Source organism: Ranitomeya imitator, chromosome 5 (assembly GCF_032444005.1).
Source record: "Ranitomeya imitator isolate aRanImi1 chromosome 5, aRanImi1.pri, whole genome shotgun sequence".
Taxonomy (NCBI): domain Eukaryota; kingdom Metazoa; phylum Chordata; class Amphibia; order Anura; family Dendrobatidae; genus Ranitomeya; species Ranitomeya imitator.
The window spans coordinates 134,105,566-134,123,447 of NC_091286.1; the positions used below are offsets into that span (position 1 = coordinate 134,105,566).

The 17,882-nt window shown below is 40.9% G+C and overlaps 1 protein-coding gene across 5 annotated transcripts in view; it reads left to right on the top strand.

The window, feature by feature from the left end:
- STXBP5 (syntaxin binding protein 5) overlaps nt 1-17,882 on the top strand; it is a 544,022-nt gene that overhangs the window by 478,515 nt on the left and 47,625 nt on the right. For 2 of the 5 annotated variants that reach the window (XM_069769165.1, XM_069769167.1), the window contains 2 exons: nt 381-434; nt 532-579. The exons of 2 other annotated variants lie outside the window; for them this stretch is intronic. In XM_069769165.1, the coding sequence (XP_069625266.1) occupies nt 381-434; nt 532-579 (102 nt within the window). The remainder of the gene's footprint in view (nt 1-380; nt 435-531; nt 580-17,882) is intronic. One more of the 5 variants, XM_069769166.1, reaches the window with a different exon arrangement.

The following is a 17,882-nucleotide window of genomic DNA, read 5'->3' on the forward strand; positions in this document are numbered from 1 at the left end:
CAGCCCCTTTAAGATAACTTCAGAGAATTTCTTCAGTTGTTGAAAGCAGGGGGTGGGATATGTGACTGGTTTGATACTGTAGCCTGTGATAACTAGGTGTTATTTTTATTTCTTTTGCAAAAGCTTGCTTATTCGCTCTGTAAAATGTGTGAATAATACAAATGGTGCGTAAATGTTTAATTTGCTTGTAATTTGTATGTAAAAATAAAATCCACGGCTGCTTATAATTGTGTGTCAGTTAAGTAATTTCCATTATGCCTTCAATGTGTAAATAACTGCAGTTACTAACCTTGCTTTTCTATAACCACCATTGCATCATTATATGTCTGGCTGGATTCTTTGCTATGTGTGTGCATTAAATTTTATTTTCACTTGTATAGGTTATGGCTCTCCCAAATATGATGAACAGGCAATGGAATTATTTATAGAAAGGGGTACAGTATTGATGTTGTTCATAATTACTCAGCCTTTTTCAGTTTCAGATGTCCTCATATTAGACACTGACAGCTTATATTGACATGTTATTTGCAGTGAAGAGCAAAAGCAGAAAGTTTTCCAGGGCGGTAGCCACTGATCTAGGTAGGACAGACACAATTCTCCTGTCATCCTGTTGTTGTGTCTTGCTCTATAAGAAACTAACCACAAGGGGAAGGGCAACAATCTCTTCTTTGATTGCACCACACTAATCACTTTGTTGCTTCTGTTTTGGGGTTTGGTGACTCAATTAACCAAAAAAAAAAAAAAAAAAAATCATGGATTGGAAAATAATTCATTTTTCCAGGGTAAATACTTTCTTGATAATTGAGTTTGTGGTTTGTCTGGGAAATAGCAAGGTTCAAATAACACAACATGCTCCGGCGAACAACACACACATAAATTTGATTTTTCCTATGAAGAATCTCAATAGTAACAAAGTTGATTACAAAATCACCAATCGTAAAATGACCAATAACACGATGCATTTGTATGTTGAACCATGCTATCTAACCAGTTATAAGGTGAGTGGCACTCAGCACTTCGTTCAGATGTTGGCTTTATTCATATGTTCTAGTAAAGGGTCTTCTTCACTTTATATTCCTGGGGACGACGAAGTGTTTAGCACAACTGTCAATTTATACAGATATATTCAATCATCTGTTATAAAAATTAAACCCTGATTAGCTGCGGTAATTATTTTTACATAAATCCTATTATTGTGCCTTCCTTTAAGTATTGTCCAGATATTCGTTATCGCGAGAGCTATGTATGCCAAGGTAAAGAAGTAATATATTATTATTATACCGCCATTTATTCCATGGTTCTTTACATGTATTCTTAACATGGTGTAACCGCGGTAAATAAGTTGATATGGCTTTATGTACAGTAATAGGTAAGTACAATCATCCTGTTAAATATTCCTGTAGCAATAGATCTCATAATTTTTTTTTATAGTAGAGATTATTCAACTAATATTGGTGCATAATGTTTTTTTTAAAAACGTTTCTTGAAGTAAGGAAAAAAGGAGTACAGGCCAGAAAATGTAGGGCATGAATGAGAGAAGTACAAATAGAGCAAGAATCACAAAAAAGAGAAACAGGGCTGTATAAGTAGTTCTGAATTTGTAATTGTAAATATTGTAGCTAAATGAGTTGTCCCTTTTCAGAAAACTTTTGCCTATCTGCACAATTCGATGTAAAAAACAAACAAACTCTGATTTATTTAATCTCCCAGTGTCCTGTGCTGTGGTTCTGGCGGCTGCCACAATGTATTATTTGCAGCAGTGCTGTCATGTTGACATCATTGTGGCCAGTCACTGAGCACCGCGAGCTATGAATATGGGGAAAAGTTGGCTGGAAACTAAAGGCTGTCCCTTTATTGGTGGATTCTTAGGCTGTGCAAGGCATGTTGAGGGCAGTATCAGGAAACCAGCGTTCCCACACCTGTGAAGATGTATTTGAAAATGAATCTAAGGGGAACATTCACTTTAACAACAATAATGCATAATGTTCATGCGTCCTGGGTGTGCGGTTATCTGAGAATCCATGGCAGAAATTTGAAGTTGACCCTTTCTATACAGAATACACAAGAGGAATCCATTGCATTGATTTATTTTTTGCCATAATACAGACAAAATTTGCTTGATTTACCGTATATACTCGAGTATAAGCCGACTCGAGTATAAGCCGACCCCCCTAATTTTGCCACAAAAAACTGGGAAAACTTAATGACTCAAGTATAAGCCTAGGGTGGAAAATGCAGCAGCTACCGGTAAATGTCAAAAGTAAAAATAGATACCAATAAAAGTAAAACTAATTGAGCCATCAGTAGGTTGTGTTTCTGAATATCCATATTGAATCAGGAGCCCCATATAATGCTCCATAAAGTTTATGATGGCCCCATAAGATTCTCCATATTAAAATATGCCCCATATAATCCTGCATAAAGGTTAATAAAGGCCCCATAAGATGCTCCATAGACACATTTGCCCAATATAATGCTGCACAAATGTTGATTATGGCCCCATAAGATGCTCCATAAAGATATTTGCGCCATATAGTGCTGCACAAATGTTGATTATGGCCCCTTAAGATGCTCCATAAAGATATTTGCCCCATATAATCCTGCACAACCGTTGATTATGGCCCCATAAGATGCGCCATACAGACACTCCCCATTTGCTGTTGCTGCGATTAAAAAAAAAATCAAATACTCACCTCTCCGTCGCTCAGGCCCCCAGCACTTTCAGTATTCACCTGACTTTGTTCCGGCTCCGCTCCATCTTCAGCGTCTCCTGCACTGACGTTCAGGCAGAGGGTGCGCACTAACACGTCATCACGCCCTCTGACCTGAGCGTCACTGCAGAAGATGCTGAAACGGAGCGGGGCCGGAACGAGGAGCAGGTGAATATTGCGCAGCACTGCGCTCCCCTCCCCGTTATACTCACCTGCTCCTGGCGTGGTGCGGTCCCTGCTTCCCCAGCGCCGCAGCTTCTTCCTGTATTGAGCGGTCACCGTTACTGCTCATTACAGTAATTAATATGCGGCTCCACCCCTATGGGAGGTGGAGCCGCATATTCATTACTGTAATGAGCGGTCACATGTGACCGCTCAGTACAGGAAGAGCTGCCGGCACCAGGGACCTGCAGGGACTGCGCCAGGAGTAGGTGAGTGTAATTAGACAGCCCCCGCTCACCCTCCCCTGCCGACCCCTGGGTATGACTCGAGTATAAGCCGAGAGGGGGACTTTCAACCCCCAAAAATGGGCTGAAAATCTCGGCTTATACTCGAGTATATACATTATTTATTTTTTTCCATTTGCATGGGAAATTTGAACAAGACTTATAGGGGTTGTCCAGAAATTGAAAAGCTTCCACAGCCCTCCCATGTTAAAGGCGGCAAAGACAAAATGCTAAGGAATCCATGCAGCTTAAACAATTAAAGGGCCACTGTCACACCCCTGCAGCCATTATAAACTAAAAGAGCCACCTTGTGCAGCAGTAATGCCGCATTCTAACAAGGTGGCTTTTAGTTTTGTGTTCAGGTATTACTAAAATAAAGCAGTTTGAAACTTTGCAAAAATACCTGTCTTTGTCCACGGAGGCGGGTCTGAAGCCTCCTCTGTGAAGCGCCCAACTGCTGTCACTCATCTCTTCTGGGGCGATGGTCGCCGCCCCCTCCGCGCTGTTTTCTTTTCAAAGCCGGCGCTGTGTAAATATTTGTGGGGCAGGCGCAGTAAGCTCTGGCGGTCTGAGGTCCCAGCCAGGCTTGCAGACTGCGCCTGTGCTGGCAGTGCGGCCACCCACCTCGGTAATCTTTGCCCCGCACTGTGTTATGCATTATGCACAGTGCGGGGCTGGGATTCCTGGGCATGCGCACTGCGTGTGTCAGCCACTCACCCAAGTCCCCCCGCTGACACACGCAGTGCGCATGCCCAGGAATCCCAGCCTTCGGAAGGTGAGTATATGTTTATTTTTTATTTTAAGTCTTTTTTTAACCACGCATATAGTGCCAACATTGCTATATACTACGTGGGCTGTCTTACATACTGCGTGGGCTGCGTTATATACTACAAGGCTGCTATATACTATGTGGGCAATGTTATATACTGCGTGGGCTGCGTTATATACTACATGGCTGCTATATACTACGTGGGCAGTGTTATATACTGTGTGTGCTGCGTTATATACTACATGGCTATACTACATGGGCAGTGTTATATACTATGTGGGCAGTGTTATATACTGCGTGGGCTGCGTTATATACTGCATGGCTGCTATATACTACGTGGCCAGTGTTATATACTATGTGGGCAATGTTATATACTGCGTGGGCTGTGTTATATACTGTTTGGCCTGTTATATACTGTGTGGCCACTGTCATATACTGCGTGGCCTGTATTAACGCATCGGGTATTCAAGAATATGTCGTGGCCTGTGCTATATACTATGTGGCTGCTATATACATACATATTCTAGAATACCCGACGCGTTAGAATCGGGCCACCATATAGTAGCTTTATTATAATGGAGATGCTATGGGTATTGGAAAATGGTGCAATTTTTTTTTTTTTTTTTTAAACAAACTTTAGAATTTTTTTCACCACTTAGATAAAAAAGAACCTAGATATATTTGGTGTCTATGAACTCATAATGACCTGGACAATCTGAATGACAGGTCAGTTTTAGCTTATAGTGAACATGGTAAAAAAAAAAAAAAAACACTGTGGGATTTCACTTTTTTTGCAATTTCACCGCACTTGGAATTTTTTTCCCATTGTCTAGTACACGATATGTTAAAAAACAATGGTGTCGTTAAAAAGTACAACTCGTCCCGCAAAAAACAAGTTTCACATGGCCATATTGACCGTTGACTGAAAAAAAAAAGTTATGGCTCTGGGAAGAAGGGGAGCAAAAAACGAAAAAGCAAAAATGAAAATACTTCCAGGGGTTAAGGGGTTACAGTTTCGACCTAATCCTATCATACTATAAGGATTTTATAGGCATCATACTATATGGGTTCTCAGACAACTAGTGATGATGACCCTTATCGGTCAGGCATATTGTAATTCATATTGTATTGCTTTTGAATTGAAAGGGTCTTATCTTGGTTATATTGGCTGAGTAACCAGCGTATATCGTCCTCTCATCACCATACAAAGAATAGAGTCATCGTCAGGTGTACTATCCAAGGCACCAATGCCACCAATAAATCAGATCCAATGTCTGATGTGCACTACTCTGCCCCCAGCATGCACACCAGCCTATCTATAAGCCACTAATTCAAAATATAACAGCAGCAGAAAGTGTAACTATTTGGAAGAGAATTCTAGTGGGCACCAAAATGATAACACTTCAGATCAAATCCATCCTAGGGTGTCAAATGTTTTACCTCACACCACATTTATTTAATGACCTCCTTCCCCTGATTGATATCAAAAGGGAGACATGGGTAATTAAATGTGCCTGCTTATTAATTTTCCCGGTAGGAAGTAACCATTTCTTGTCCATGTTATACTATTCACTACTTCAGTCATAGATAAAATTCTGTAATGCAGAAACAAAAATAGTCGACCCTACTAATCTAAGGAAATAATTGTAGCATTTGTCCACCTCTCATCCTAGGTGAGGAACATAATCAATAACCTTAAATCTCAATTGGCTAATTGTACAACACCTGGCAAAAATTATGGAATCACCGGCCTTGGAGGATGTTCATTCAGTTGTTTAATTTTGTAGAAAAAAAGCTGATCACAGACATGGCACAAAACTAAAGTCACTTCAAATGGCAACTTTCTGGCTTTAAGAAACACTAAAAGAAATCAAGAATAAAAAATGTGGTAGTCAGTAGTGATGAGCGAATATGCTCGTTACTCGAGATTTCTCGAGCATGCTCAGGGGTCCTCCAAGTATCTTTTTAGTGCTCGGAGATTTACTTTTTCTTGCCGCAGCTGAATGATTTACATCTGTTAGCCAGCATAAGTACACGTGGGGATTCCCTTTCAACCAGGCAACCCCCCACATATACTTATGCTGGCTAACAGATGTAAATCATTCAGCTGTGGCAAGAAAAACTAAATCTCCAAGCACTAAAAAATACTTGGAGGACCCCCGAGCATGCTCGAGAAATCTCAAGTTACGAGTATATTCGCTCATCACTAGTAGTCAGTAATGGTTACTTTTTTTAACCATTCATAGGGAAAAATGGAGTCACTCAATTCTGAGGAAAAAAATTATGGAATCATGAAAAATAAACAAACAAAAAAACACTCCAAAACATCACTAGTATTTTGTTGCACCACCTCTTGTTTTTAGAACAGCTTGCAGTCTCTGAGGCATGGACTTAATGAGGTTCAAACAGTACTCTTCATCAATCTGGCTCCAACTTTCTCTGATTGCTGTTGCCAGACCAGCTTTGCACGTTGGAGCCTTGTCATGGACCATTTTCTTCAACTTCCACCAAAGATTTTCAATTGGATTGAGATCCGGACTATTTGCAGGCCATGACATTGACGTTGTGTCTCTTTTCAAGGAATGTTTTCACAGTTTTTGCTCTATGGCAGGATGCATTATCATCTTGAAAAAATGATTTCATCATCCCCAAACATCCTTTCAATTGATGGGATAAGAAAAGTGTCCAAAATATCAACATAAACTTGTGCATTTATTGAAAATGTAATGACAGCCATCTCCCCAGAACCTTTACCGGACATGCAGCCCCATATCATAAATGATTGTGGAAATTTGCATGTTCTCTTCAGGCAGCCATCTTTACAAATCTCATTGGAATGGCATCAAACAAAAGTTCCAGCATAATCACCTTGCCCAATGCAGATTCGTGATTCATCACTGAATATGACTTTCATCCAGTCATCCACAGTCCATGATTGCTTTTCCTTAGCCCATTGTAACCTTGTTTTTTTCTGTTTAGGTGTTAATGATGGCTTTCATTTAGCTTTTCTGTATGTAAATCCCATTTTCTTTTGGCGGTTTCTTACAGTTCAGTCACAGATGTTGACTCCAGTTTCCACCCATTTGTTCCTCATTTGTTTTGTTGTGCATTTCCTGTTTTGGAGACATATTGCTTTAAGTTTCTGGTCTTGACGCTTTGATGTCTTCCTTGGTCTACAGGATGTTTGCCTTTAACAACCTTCCCATGTTGTTTGTATTTGATTCAGATTTTAGACAAAGCTAACTGTGAACAACCAACATCTTTTGTAACTTTGCGTGATTATTAACCCTCTTTTAAGAGTTTGATAATCCTCTCCTTTGTTTCAATTGAAATCTCTGGTGTTGGAGCCATGATTCCTGTCAATCCACTTGCTGCAACAGCTCTCCAAGTTGTGATCACTCCTTTTTAGATGCAGAGTAACGAGCAGATCTAATTTGATGCAGGTGTTAGTTTTGGTTATGAAAATTTACAGGGTGATTCCATAATTTAACAGCTACTGGCGAAGACATGGAGACCTCAAGTCAAGATGAGTATGTACCTGATTGAGCAGCCAGAACGCTTTACTCAACATGAATTAAATTATCTCATCAAAGACCTTTCATTGTCAAAAGATAAAGCTGAACTTCTTGCATCTCGGTTGAAACAGAAGCTTCATGATTGTCAAAGTGTGTTATTACCGAAACAGAATTACCTTTAACACAATTTTTCACAGTTGATGGACCAATGGTGTACTGTAACAATGTGAATGGCCTCTTTGAAGAACTGAATTAAAAGTATTTTGTTGCAGATTGGCTATTGTTTATTGACTCATTCCAGAGAGGTTTGAAAGCAGTGTTGCTCACAATGGAAATAAGAAACCATCAATCTCTATTGCTCACTTACGTCTTTTAAAGGAAAGCTATGAAAATCTGTCAGTTCTTTTGGATGCTATACAATATATGCATCATCAGTGGAATATCTGTGAAGATTTGAAAGTGATTGGTCTGCTAATGGGAAAGCAAGGAGGTTTCACAAAATATTGTTGCTTCTTGTGTTTATGGGACAATAGAAATACAGTGGAGCATTTTATGTTTGTCGTGATTGGGGACAGAGAAACATCTATGCTCCAGGTAGAGACAATGTTCAGCATAATCCTTTAGTTGCTCCAAAAAAAAATATTTCTTCCTCCACTACATATAAAGTTGGGATTGATTAAAAACTTTGTGAACGCCATGGCAAAGACAAATTCACAAGGGTTCCAGTACATTTCACAGAAATTCTCCAGAATTTCACCAGCAGAATTGAAGGAACGTGTATTTGTTGGTCCTCAGATCAGAGAGCTTATGAGAGATGGTGTGTTTGAAGGAAATCTAAATAAGGAATTGAGATCTTGGAAAAGCTTCAAGTGGATCTGTGAAAATGTCTTAGGAAAAAAAAATCTCCAGTATATGTTGAAGGTGTTGAGGAACTGCTAAATGCATCTTGGATGTCGCATGTCTCTGAAAATGCACTTTTTGCATTCACTTTTAGATTTCTTCTCTCAAAATATTGGGGATGTAAGTGATGAACAAGGCGAGCGGTTTCACCAGGACATTTAAAGTAATGAACACCACTACCAGGGTTTTTGGAATGACTCAATGATGGCAGATTACTGTTGCATGTTATATAGGGACAACACTGAAAAATCGTATCAACGACAGTCTGTCTTTTTCTTTTCAATGTTCTTTTTATTAAATTTAAACAAATAATAACAGGAAACAACAAGTGATTATGAGTAGTAACCAGTAGCTGGCGTTGACATTCAAACAGGTATAAGAGCTTAAATCAAATACAGAGGATCTTGATCATGGATATAAATTGTCATATTTGGTGCTCTGTATTTTTAGCAAATGACATTTAAATGCCAAGTATAAGAAAACAGTTATTGGTTACGCCATTAAGCAAAGAGAGAAAAGAGGGACCAGGTCCCCATTATAACTTGTCCTTAAATTACTATCAGCTAGAAAAAACAAGAAGAAAAGTAATTGTAATGAAATGAAAGGAAGAGATTAAACAGGAGATCGGGGGGGGGGGGGGGGTAAGTTAGAGGATAAAAGGGGGGTAAGCACCATACATTGACTTTAGATAGCATTAAGGTCAATCTTCGGTTTCCAGATGATGTTTAGACCTATAAAGAACCGAAGGGCACCATATCTCTCCAAATGTGGATTTCGTATGATTTACTGAGGCAATTAATTCAGCCATTCCATATCGTTGGTCTATTTTCGATAATAGAGAATGGGTGGGTAAGCTTGTTGACTTCCAATATGTCGGGATTAAAAGTTTAGCTGACGCTATAATGTTGTAGGCTAAAGTAGAGTAACGAGGATGATCTGGGCCCTATAGGGAAGTTAAGTAGTGCAATCTGGGGCGTAAGTCTCAGTTTTTTCCCCGTGATCTCATGGATGATCGACTCTACCAATGTCCAGAAAGGTTTTATAATCAGGCATGACCACCATAAATGTATGTAATCTCCAGTTCCTTTTTCACATCTCCAACACAAGATTGGAGTATTTACTTTCCAGGTCCGAATTTGTGTCGGAGATGTATACCACCTAGAGATTATTTTATAGGAGTTTTCCTGAGTTTTCACACAGCTTGTAGGACCGTGCGAGTGTTTATAAATATGTAGCACTTGTGCCTTAGAACATTGGTAGCCCAGGTCCTTCTCCCATTTGGTTATGTAAGCTCTTTTTAAGCAAAGATTCTCGGATAGAAGAGTTTGGTATATTGTGGGAAGTATTTTTAAGGGTCTTGTTATTTTAGCACATAAAGTTTCAAAAGGTGTAAGATTTCGAGTAGAATCTGTATTATAATGTAGTTGTTTCAATGACTTTTTAAGAGTTGAGTATTGTATAAAATTAAGGTTCAAAAGGCCTGTTAGTTTATTAATGTCTGATAATGGAAGAAGCATTCCATCTGCCATTATTTGGTCTACAGGCGTACCGAGCCCTTGTTGTCTGTTGCTTTCACTTTTTGCTGCTGTTTTAATTGTACGTGTTAGTATGTCCGAAAGAGTAAGTAACGGAGACGAGGGTGGAAGAAGGATATTATATGTTTTCATCCAGATCTTGATAAGTGAGCGGGTTGGGGTGTGTGGGGGGTGGTTGCTCCTTTACACAAGTCAATAAAAGCGGTCTGATAGGTAAAGGCGAAAGTTTACTCTCCACTGCCAACCACTGTTTACTCTGAGTGCCTCGGATTATGTCAACTGCTCGTGACAGTACTGCGGCATAATAGTATTTCCTTATGTCAGGAGCACCCATTCCGCCGTTTGATTTAGATAGTCTCAGTATGTGATAGCCTATTCGCGATTTAACATTTTTCCATATATATTGGAGGAATAAAGAATTTATCTTAATGAGGAAGGAGTCTGGTATATGTATGGGTAACATTTGGAACATATGGATGAATTTGGGGAGTATTAATCTTTTTATTACATTTTTCCTCCCAGTCCAAGATAAAGATTGGTCTCTCCAAGATTTTATGGTAGATTTAACTTTATCGAATAGAGATAAGTAGTTAAGTGCAAATAGCTCTTTATAGTTTCTGAATATTTTAATTCCCAGATACATAATAGAATGTTTAGGCCATGAATAAGGGTATAATTTCTTTAACTTATCGAGAGTATGTGGGGAAACGTTGAGGTCCAGTGCTTCCGATTTAGACAAATTTACTTTAACCCCTTCCCGACCCATGACGCCACGTAGGCGTCATGAAAGTCGGTGCCAATCCGACCTGTGACGCCTATGTGGCGTCATGGAGGGATTGCGTCCCTGCAGATCGGGTAAAAGGGTTAACTCCAATTTCACCCGATCTGCAGGGACAGGGGGAGTGGTAGTACAGCCCAGGGGGGGTGGAAAGTGAAACAGCCAATCAGAGCAATCTGTAATATTTCACCTATGAAAATTGGTGAAATGTTACAATCCGGCCATGGCCGATGCTGCAATAGCATCGGCCATGGCTGGAGACCCCGATCTGGCCCCCTCCCACCGACTGATGGCGGCGATCTACAGCCGTCGTCACTGTTCCCTACCCCTCCAATCTGTCCGCCGCTGCACTCCTCTCCCCTCCGACCCTCCCCCCCCCCCTCCATCCCCCCTCCCCCCCGCTGTCCGATCGCACCCCCCCATAATTACCTAGTCCCGGTGTCCCCGGTCTTCTCCCATGGGTGCCGCCATCTTGGAAAATGGCGAGCGCATGTGCAGTGCGCCCGCCGAATCGGCCGGCAGATTCGTTCCTTGTACATTATGATCGCTGTGATAGCTTCTATCACAGCGATCAAAATTTAAAAAATAGTAAATAACCCCCCCTTTATCCCCCCCATAGGTAGGGAAAATAATAAAATATAGAAAATATATTTATTTTTGTTTTTCCATTAGGGGTAGGGTTGCACTTAGGGTTAGGGTTGCACTAAGGGTTAGGGTTGCACTAAGGGTTAGGGTTGCACTTAATGTTGCACTTAAAGCTGGGGTTGCACTTAGGGCTGGGGTTGCACTTAGGGCTGGGGTTGCACTTAGGGCTGGGGTTGCACTTAGGGCTAGGGTTGCACTTAGGGCTAGGGTTGCACTTAGGGATATCGTTACACTTAGGGTTGCACTTAATGTTGCACTTAGGGTTAGTGTTGCACTTAGGGCTTGGGTTGCACTTAAGGATATCGTTGCACTTAGGTTGCACTTAGGGTTGGGGTTGCACTTAGGGCTAGGGTTGCACTTAGGGCTAGGTTTAGAATTAGGGTTAGAATTAGGGTTAGGGCTGCAGTTAGGGTTAGAATTAGGGCTAGGGTTGGAATTAGGGTTAGAATTAGGCTATGTGCACATGGTGCGGATTTGGCTGTGGATCCGCAGCGGATTGGTCGCTGCGGATTCATAGCAGTTTTCCATCACGTTTACAGTACCACGTAAAACTATGGAAAACCAAAAACGCTGCATTGTATTTTCCACAGCATCTCAATTCTTTGTGCGGATTCCGCAGCGTTTTACACCTGCTCCATAATAGGAATCCGCAGGTGAAATCCACACAAAAAGCACTGGAAATCCGCGGTAAAGCGCAGTGCGTTTTACCTGCAGATTTTTCAAAGACGGTGCGGAAAAATCCGCACACAAATGCGCAATGTGTGCACATAGCCTTAGGGTTAGGGCTGGAATTAGAGTTAGGGTTGGAATTAGGGTTAGGGGTGTGTTGGGGTTAGGGTTGGGATTAGGGTTAGGGGTGTGTTGGGGTTAGTGTTGGCGTTAGAATTGAGGAGTTTCCACTGTTTAGGCACATCAGGGGGTCTCCAAACGCGACATGGCGCCACCATTGATTCCAGCCAATCTTGCGTTGAAAAAGTCAAATGGTGCTCTCTCCCTTCCGAGCCCCGACGTGCGCCCAAACAGTGGTTTACCCCCACATATGGGGTATCAGCGTACTCAGGAGAAACTGGACAACTACTTTTGGGGTCCAATTTCTCCTGTTACCCTTGGGAAAATAAAAAATTGCAGGCTAAAAATTATTTTTGAGGAAAGAAAAATGATTTTTTATTTTCACGGCTCTACGTTATAAACTTCTGTGAAGCACTTGGGGTTTCAAAGTGCTCACCACTAGGGTTGAGCGACTTTTACTTTTTTAGGGTCAACTCGGGTTTTGCGAAACTCGACTATCTCAAAAGTCGAGTGAAATCGGCCGATTATGGCGAAAAGTCGGGATCGACCGAAACACGAAACCCAATGCAAAGTCAATGGGAATTTTTTTTTCTCTCTCTCTCTCTCTCTCTCTCTCTCCCTCTCTCTCTCTCTCTCCCCCCCGTCCCTGAACAGAAAAGCTGGTGTTACACGTTGCAAATCGCCACAGCGCACAAGCGATGGCGATAGGCGTCCACGCCCCTAAGACCTATGTCATCATTCTGCCCACGCTCCTTCATTGGCTGAAAAAATGGCGCCAAGCGCGTCATACGAAACGCGACTTTGGCGCGAAAGTCGCGTACCGCATGGCCGACCCCACACAGTGATCGGATCGGGTTTCATGAAACCCGACTTTGCCAAAAGTCGGCGACTTTTGAAAATGAACGATCTGTTTCGCTCAACCCTCCTCACCACACATCTAGATAAGTTCCTTGGGGGTCTAGTTTCCAAAATGGGGTCACTTGTGGGGGGTTTCTACTGTTTAGGCACATCAGGGGCTCTGCAAATGCAACGTGACGCCCGCAGAGCATTCCATCAAAGTCTGCATTTCAAAACGTCACTACTTCACTTCCGAGCCCCGACATGTGCCCAAACAGTGGTTTACTCTCACATATGGGGTATCAGCGTACTCAGGAGAAATTGGACAACAACTTTTGGGGTCCAATTTCTCCTGTTACCCTTGGAAAATAAAAAATTACGAGCTAAAAAATCATTTTTGAGGAAAGAAAATTATTTTTTATTTTCACGGCTCTGTGTTATAAACTTCTGTGAAGCACCTGGGGGTTTAAAGTGCTCACTATGCATCTAGATAAGTTCCTTGGGGGGTCTAGTTTCCAAAATGGGGTCACTTGTGGGGGAGCTCCAATCTTTAGGCACACAGGGGCTCTCCAAACATGACATGGTGTCCGCTAACGATGGAGATAATTTTTCATTCAAAAAGTCAAATAGCGCTCCTTCCCTTCCGAGCCCTACCGTGCGCCCAAACAGTGGTTTACCCCCACATATGAGGTATCAGCGTACTCATGACAAATTGGACAACAACTTTCTTGGTCCAGTTTCTCCTTTTACCCTTGGGAAAATAAAAAAATTGTTGCTAAAATATGATTTTTGGGACTAAAAAGTTAAATGTTCATTTTTTCCTTCCATCTTGCTTCTGCTGCTGTGAAACACATGAAGGGTTAATAAACTTCTTGAATATGGTTTTGAGCACCTTGAGGGGTGCAGTTTTTAGAATGGTGTCACTTTTGGGTATTTTCAGCCATATAGACCCCTCAAACTGACTTCAAATGTGAGGTGGTCACTAAAAAAAATGGTTTTGTAAATTTTGTTGTAAAAATGAGAAATCACTGGTCAAATTTTAACCCTTATAACTTCCTAGCAAAAAAAAATGTTTCCAAAATTGTGCTGATGTAAAGTAGACATGTGGGAAATGTTATTTATTAACTATTTTGTGTCACATAACTTTCTGGTTTAACAGAATAAAAATTAAAAATGTGAAAATTGTGAAATTTTCAAAATTTTCGCCAAATTTCCATTTTTATCACAAATAAACGCAGAAATTATCGACCTAAATTTACCACATGAAGCCCAATATGTCACGAAAAAACAATCTCAGAATCGCTAGGATCCGTTGAAGCGTTCCTGAGTTATTACCTCATAAAGGGACACTGGTCAGAATTGCAAAAAATGGCCTGGTCATTAAGGTCAAATTAGGCTGGGTCATGAAGGGGTTAAAGTTTGTAAGAATGCTCTAAAATTTTTGTCAAGGCAGGGAAGCTTCTGAGTGGCCTTGTCATCAGTACGAGAAAATCGTCGGCGAAGGCCGCTGTTTTATATTGTGTTTTACCTATTTTGATGCCTTCAATTTCTGGATTCAGCTGTATGGCCCTTAGCAAGGGTTCCATCGCCAGCACACAAAAAGTATCGGAGATGGGGCACCCCTGACGTGTGCCATTTTTAATTGTAAATGTTTCGGTCAGTGAGCCATTTATTCTGATACGAGCCATGGGGTCCCTGTACATCTTCATTATTAAGTTAATTTTTGTGGAAAGCCACATTCAACCATAGTTACCTCTAAGTAGGTCCAGTCCACCCTGTCAAAGGCTTTCTCTGCATCAGTCCCAAGTAGTACTAAGGGAAGCTTTCTTTCCTTTGCATAGTGCATAAGATGTAGTGTCTTATAAGCGTTGTCTTTTCCCTCTCTTCCCGTAACAAAGCCTGTCTGGTTCGTAGATATCAGTTTTGGCAAAAAGTCTGCTATTCTACGTGCTATCATACTAGCAAATAGTTTCAAATCAACATTTAATAGCGAGATTGGCCTATAGCTACTACATTGCTCTTGGTCCTTGCCTTCTTTATATATTAATGATATTTTAGCTTCTAGTGCTTGTGTGGGAAATTGGTTTCCATTCAGTACTGAATTGTACATGTTTGATAGGCGTGGGAGGAGCACTAAAGGAAAGGTCTTATAGTAAACTGTTGGTAACCCATCAGGGCCTGGGGCTTTACCTAATGGGCTCTTTGACAGGGTGGACCGAAGCTCATCCAACCGGAATGGTTTGGTTAATAGATGTTGTTGAGAGGCTGTTAATTGGTGCAGTTTCAAACGGGTTAAAAAGGCTTTAATAGTATGTTTTCTTTTGGATTTATCGGGGCTAGTTTCTCTTGGACGTAAATTATAAAGTTGTTTGTAATAGTTTAGGAATTCTGCTTCTATTTGTTTATAGTTTTGAGTGCTTTGGCCACTTGAGGATTTGATGGAGTGTAGATAAGTACGAGCCTGGTGTCGCCTGAGTCTAGATAGCATGAATTTTGTTGCCTTGTCACCATGTACGAACATTCTGGTTCACCACGAAGTGTACCATTTCACTGATTTTAAGTTTAAAATTTCTTTCTGACGTTGTCTTTTTGTGGTTAATTCGATTGATAATTGTTGCTCTATCTGTTTTTTATGTTGAATTTATAGATAGTGTATCTCATCATATAGAGTTCTCAGCTTCTGTTGTCTCTGCTTATTGAGATACGATGAGATCGAGATTAGTTCTCCCCTAATTACAGATTTATGAGCTTCCCATAAAATCGAAGCTGAGACCTCTCCGTTATCGTTTTGATTAAAATAATGGGTGAGTTTTTTTGTAATGCGTGCTTGGATTTCTGTAGAGTTCAAGATGGACTCATTGAGTTGCCACGATCTATTGATGGAAAAGGGTTTGATTAGCGTCATTTGAAATAATACTGTGGAATGATCTGAATGAATATTAGGGAGTATGTTAGAACTTATAGCATTGGGTAAAAGTTGCCTAAGTATGAAAATATAGTCAAGCCGATGGTATGACGTATGAGGGTGGGAGTAATAGGTGAAGTCAAGTTCGGACAGATGTAAATGTCTCCAAATGTCCAGTACTTGCATTGACCCCAGTTTTGTTTTTATAATGATTAGGTCTTTTGTGGAGATTGTACTATTTTTTTGTTGTTGTATCTATTAAGGGCTCTAATGCTATATTCAGGTCTCCTCCTATGATAAGGGTACCGTCTTTAAAGTCTTCAATTTTCCCAAACAATGATAATAGCCATTTTAGGTGTTTTTTATTAGGAGCATATAGGCTACACAGAGTGACTAAATTTCCGGCTAAAAGACCCTTAACCAATACATATCTGCCATTAGGATCTGTTAATATATTACAGGGTTGAAAAGGTATTCCCTTTGCTATCGCTATTGATGCACCCCTCAAGCCCGTTTTTGGTGTGGTGGCATAGAACCATGTATCATAGCTAGAATGTTCAAAGTTGGGGAGTTTATCAGGTTTAAAGTGTGTTTCTTGGATTAACAGGATGTCTGCTTTTTGCCTTTTAAGTAGATTCAATGTGTGCCCTCTAGTGTTTGGTGAGTTTAGGGTATTTGCATTGAAAGAAGCAAAGGTAAATACCTTATTCGGAGTTCCCATATGCGTAGTATTCGGAGCAGTGAGATATTCGTTGTGTGATCGTCTTCTGGCATTTCAAGTGCCCATAGGGTGCTAGGGTAGGAATGGGGAAGAGCAGAGGACAGAGCGAGACAAGGAGAGGAGAAGGAAGAAAAAGAAGAAAAACAAAGCCTGAAAAAAATTGTGAGCAACACATTAATTGTAAAAGTGAAAAAGAGAACCTTGGGAAACATATTCAAATAACTTGCATGACAATCTTGCAGGCTTCCTATGAGGAAGAATAATATCAAGTTTCCAAAGCCTAGTTATCAAATGCCTAATGTCAAACATTAGGATATCGTGAAAGGAGGGGGTAGGGGAGGTAGTGGAGTAGGTAGGGTGGTAGATAAGGGAGGGGTGGGGGAAATAGGTGAATTGGGTTAGGTGGAGGTTGGGGCAGGGAGAGGAATAGGGTGCAGGTGGGTGGGGGAAGAGGGGGGACAATAGTTAACTTTTTGTATGCAACGTTGGAATAAATCACAAAATTAGATCAAGTGATATATTATTACTAATCAAATCTGTATTCAACAGATTAATCTTCTTAGAGATGGTTAGTTGAAATCGGAGATCAGATTATTTCAGGGTCTCCTTTTGATGGTGGTGTCTTTGTTGATTTCCTTTTCATTCTTTGGGATTTAGGAGTCCATGTAAGGTGCCACAGGGTTGGAATTGGTTGTGGTTGATGCTGTGAAGCTGTGTGGAACGATTCCAGATCTGGATATGTGTCCAGGGTGATATTTAAAGTCTTGCATAGTTCTTTGATGTCTGCAGACGTTCTGGCTTGAAGCTTTTTATCCCCTGCAGTAATGAAGATTCCAAAGGGGAATAACCAGCGGATGCGATGCCCTTTTTGTGTCAAGGCCTCTGTGAAGGGTTTTAAGATTCTTCGCTTTTTCAGCGTTGTGGCTGACAGATCTTGGAATAGTCTTATTTGTGACAAGAAGAAGAAAAGATGGCTGACAGCACTCACAGGCAGGAGCGCCCGTCCAGGTCCGAGGAACCCACTAGGACCATCGAAGACTCAAGCAGTGAAATATACTCCAAACGAATAAATTTATTAAGCCATACAGTAGCAACGTTTCGACCCGGTGCTTGACAAAGACCCACCGGGTCGAAACATTGCTACTGTATGGCTTAATAAATTTATTCGTTTGGAGTATACACCTGGATGGAGCGCTGTCATTTCACTGCTTTAGTCTTATTTGTGAGTCTTCATACGTGACATCTTGTGTTTCTCATGCTTGGCGAATGACAAGGTCTTTCATTCGGTAGTCGAGGAAACGACATACTACATCCCGTGGGGGGTTCCCCCT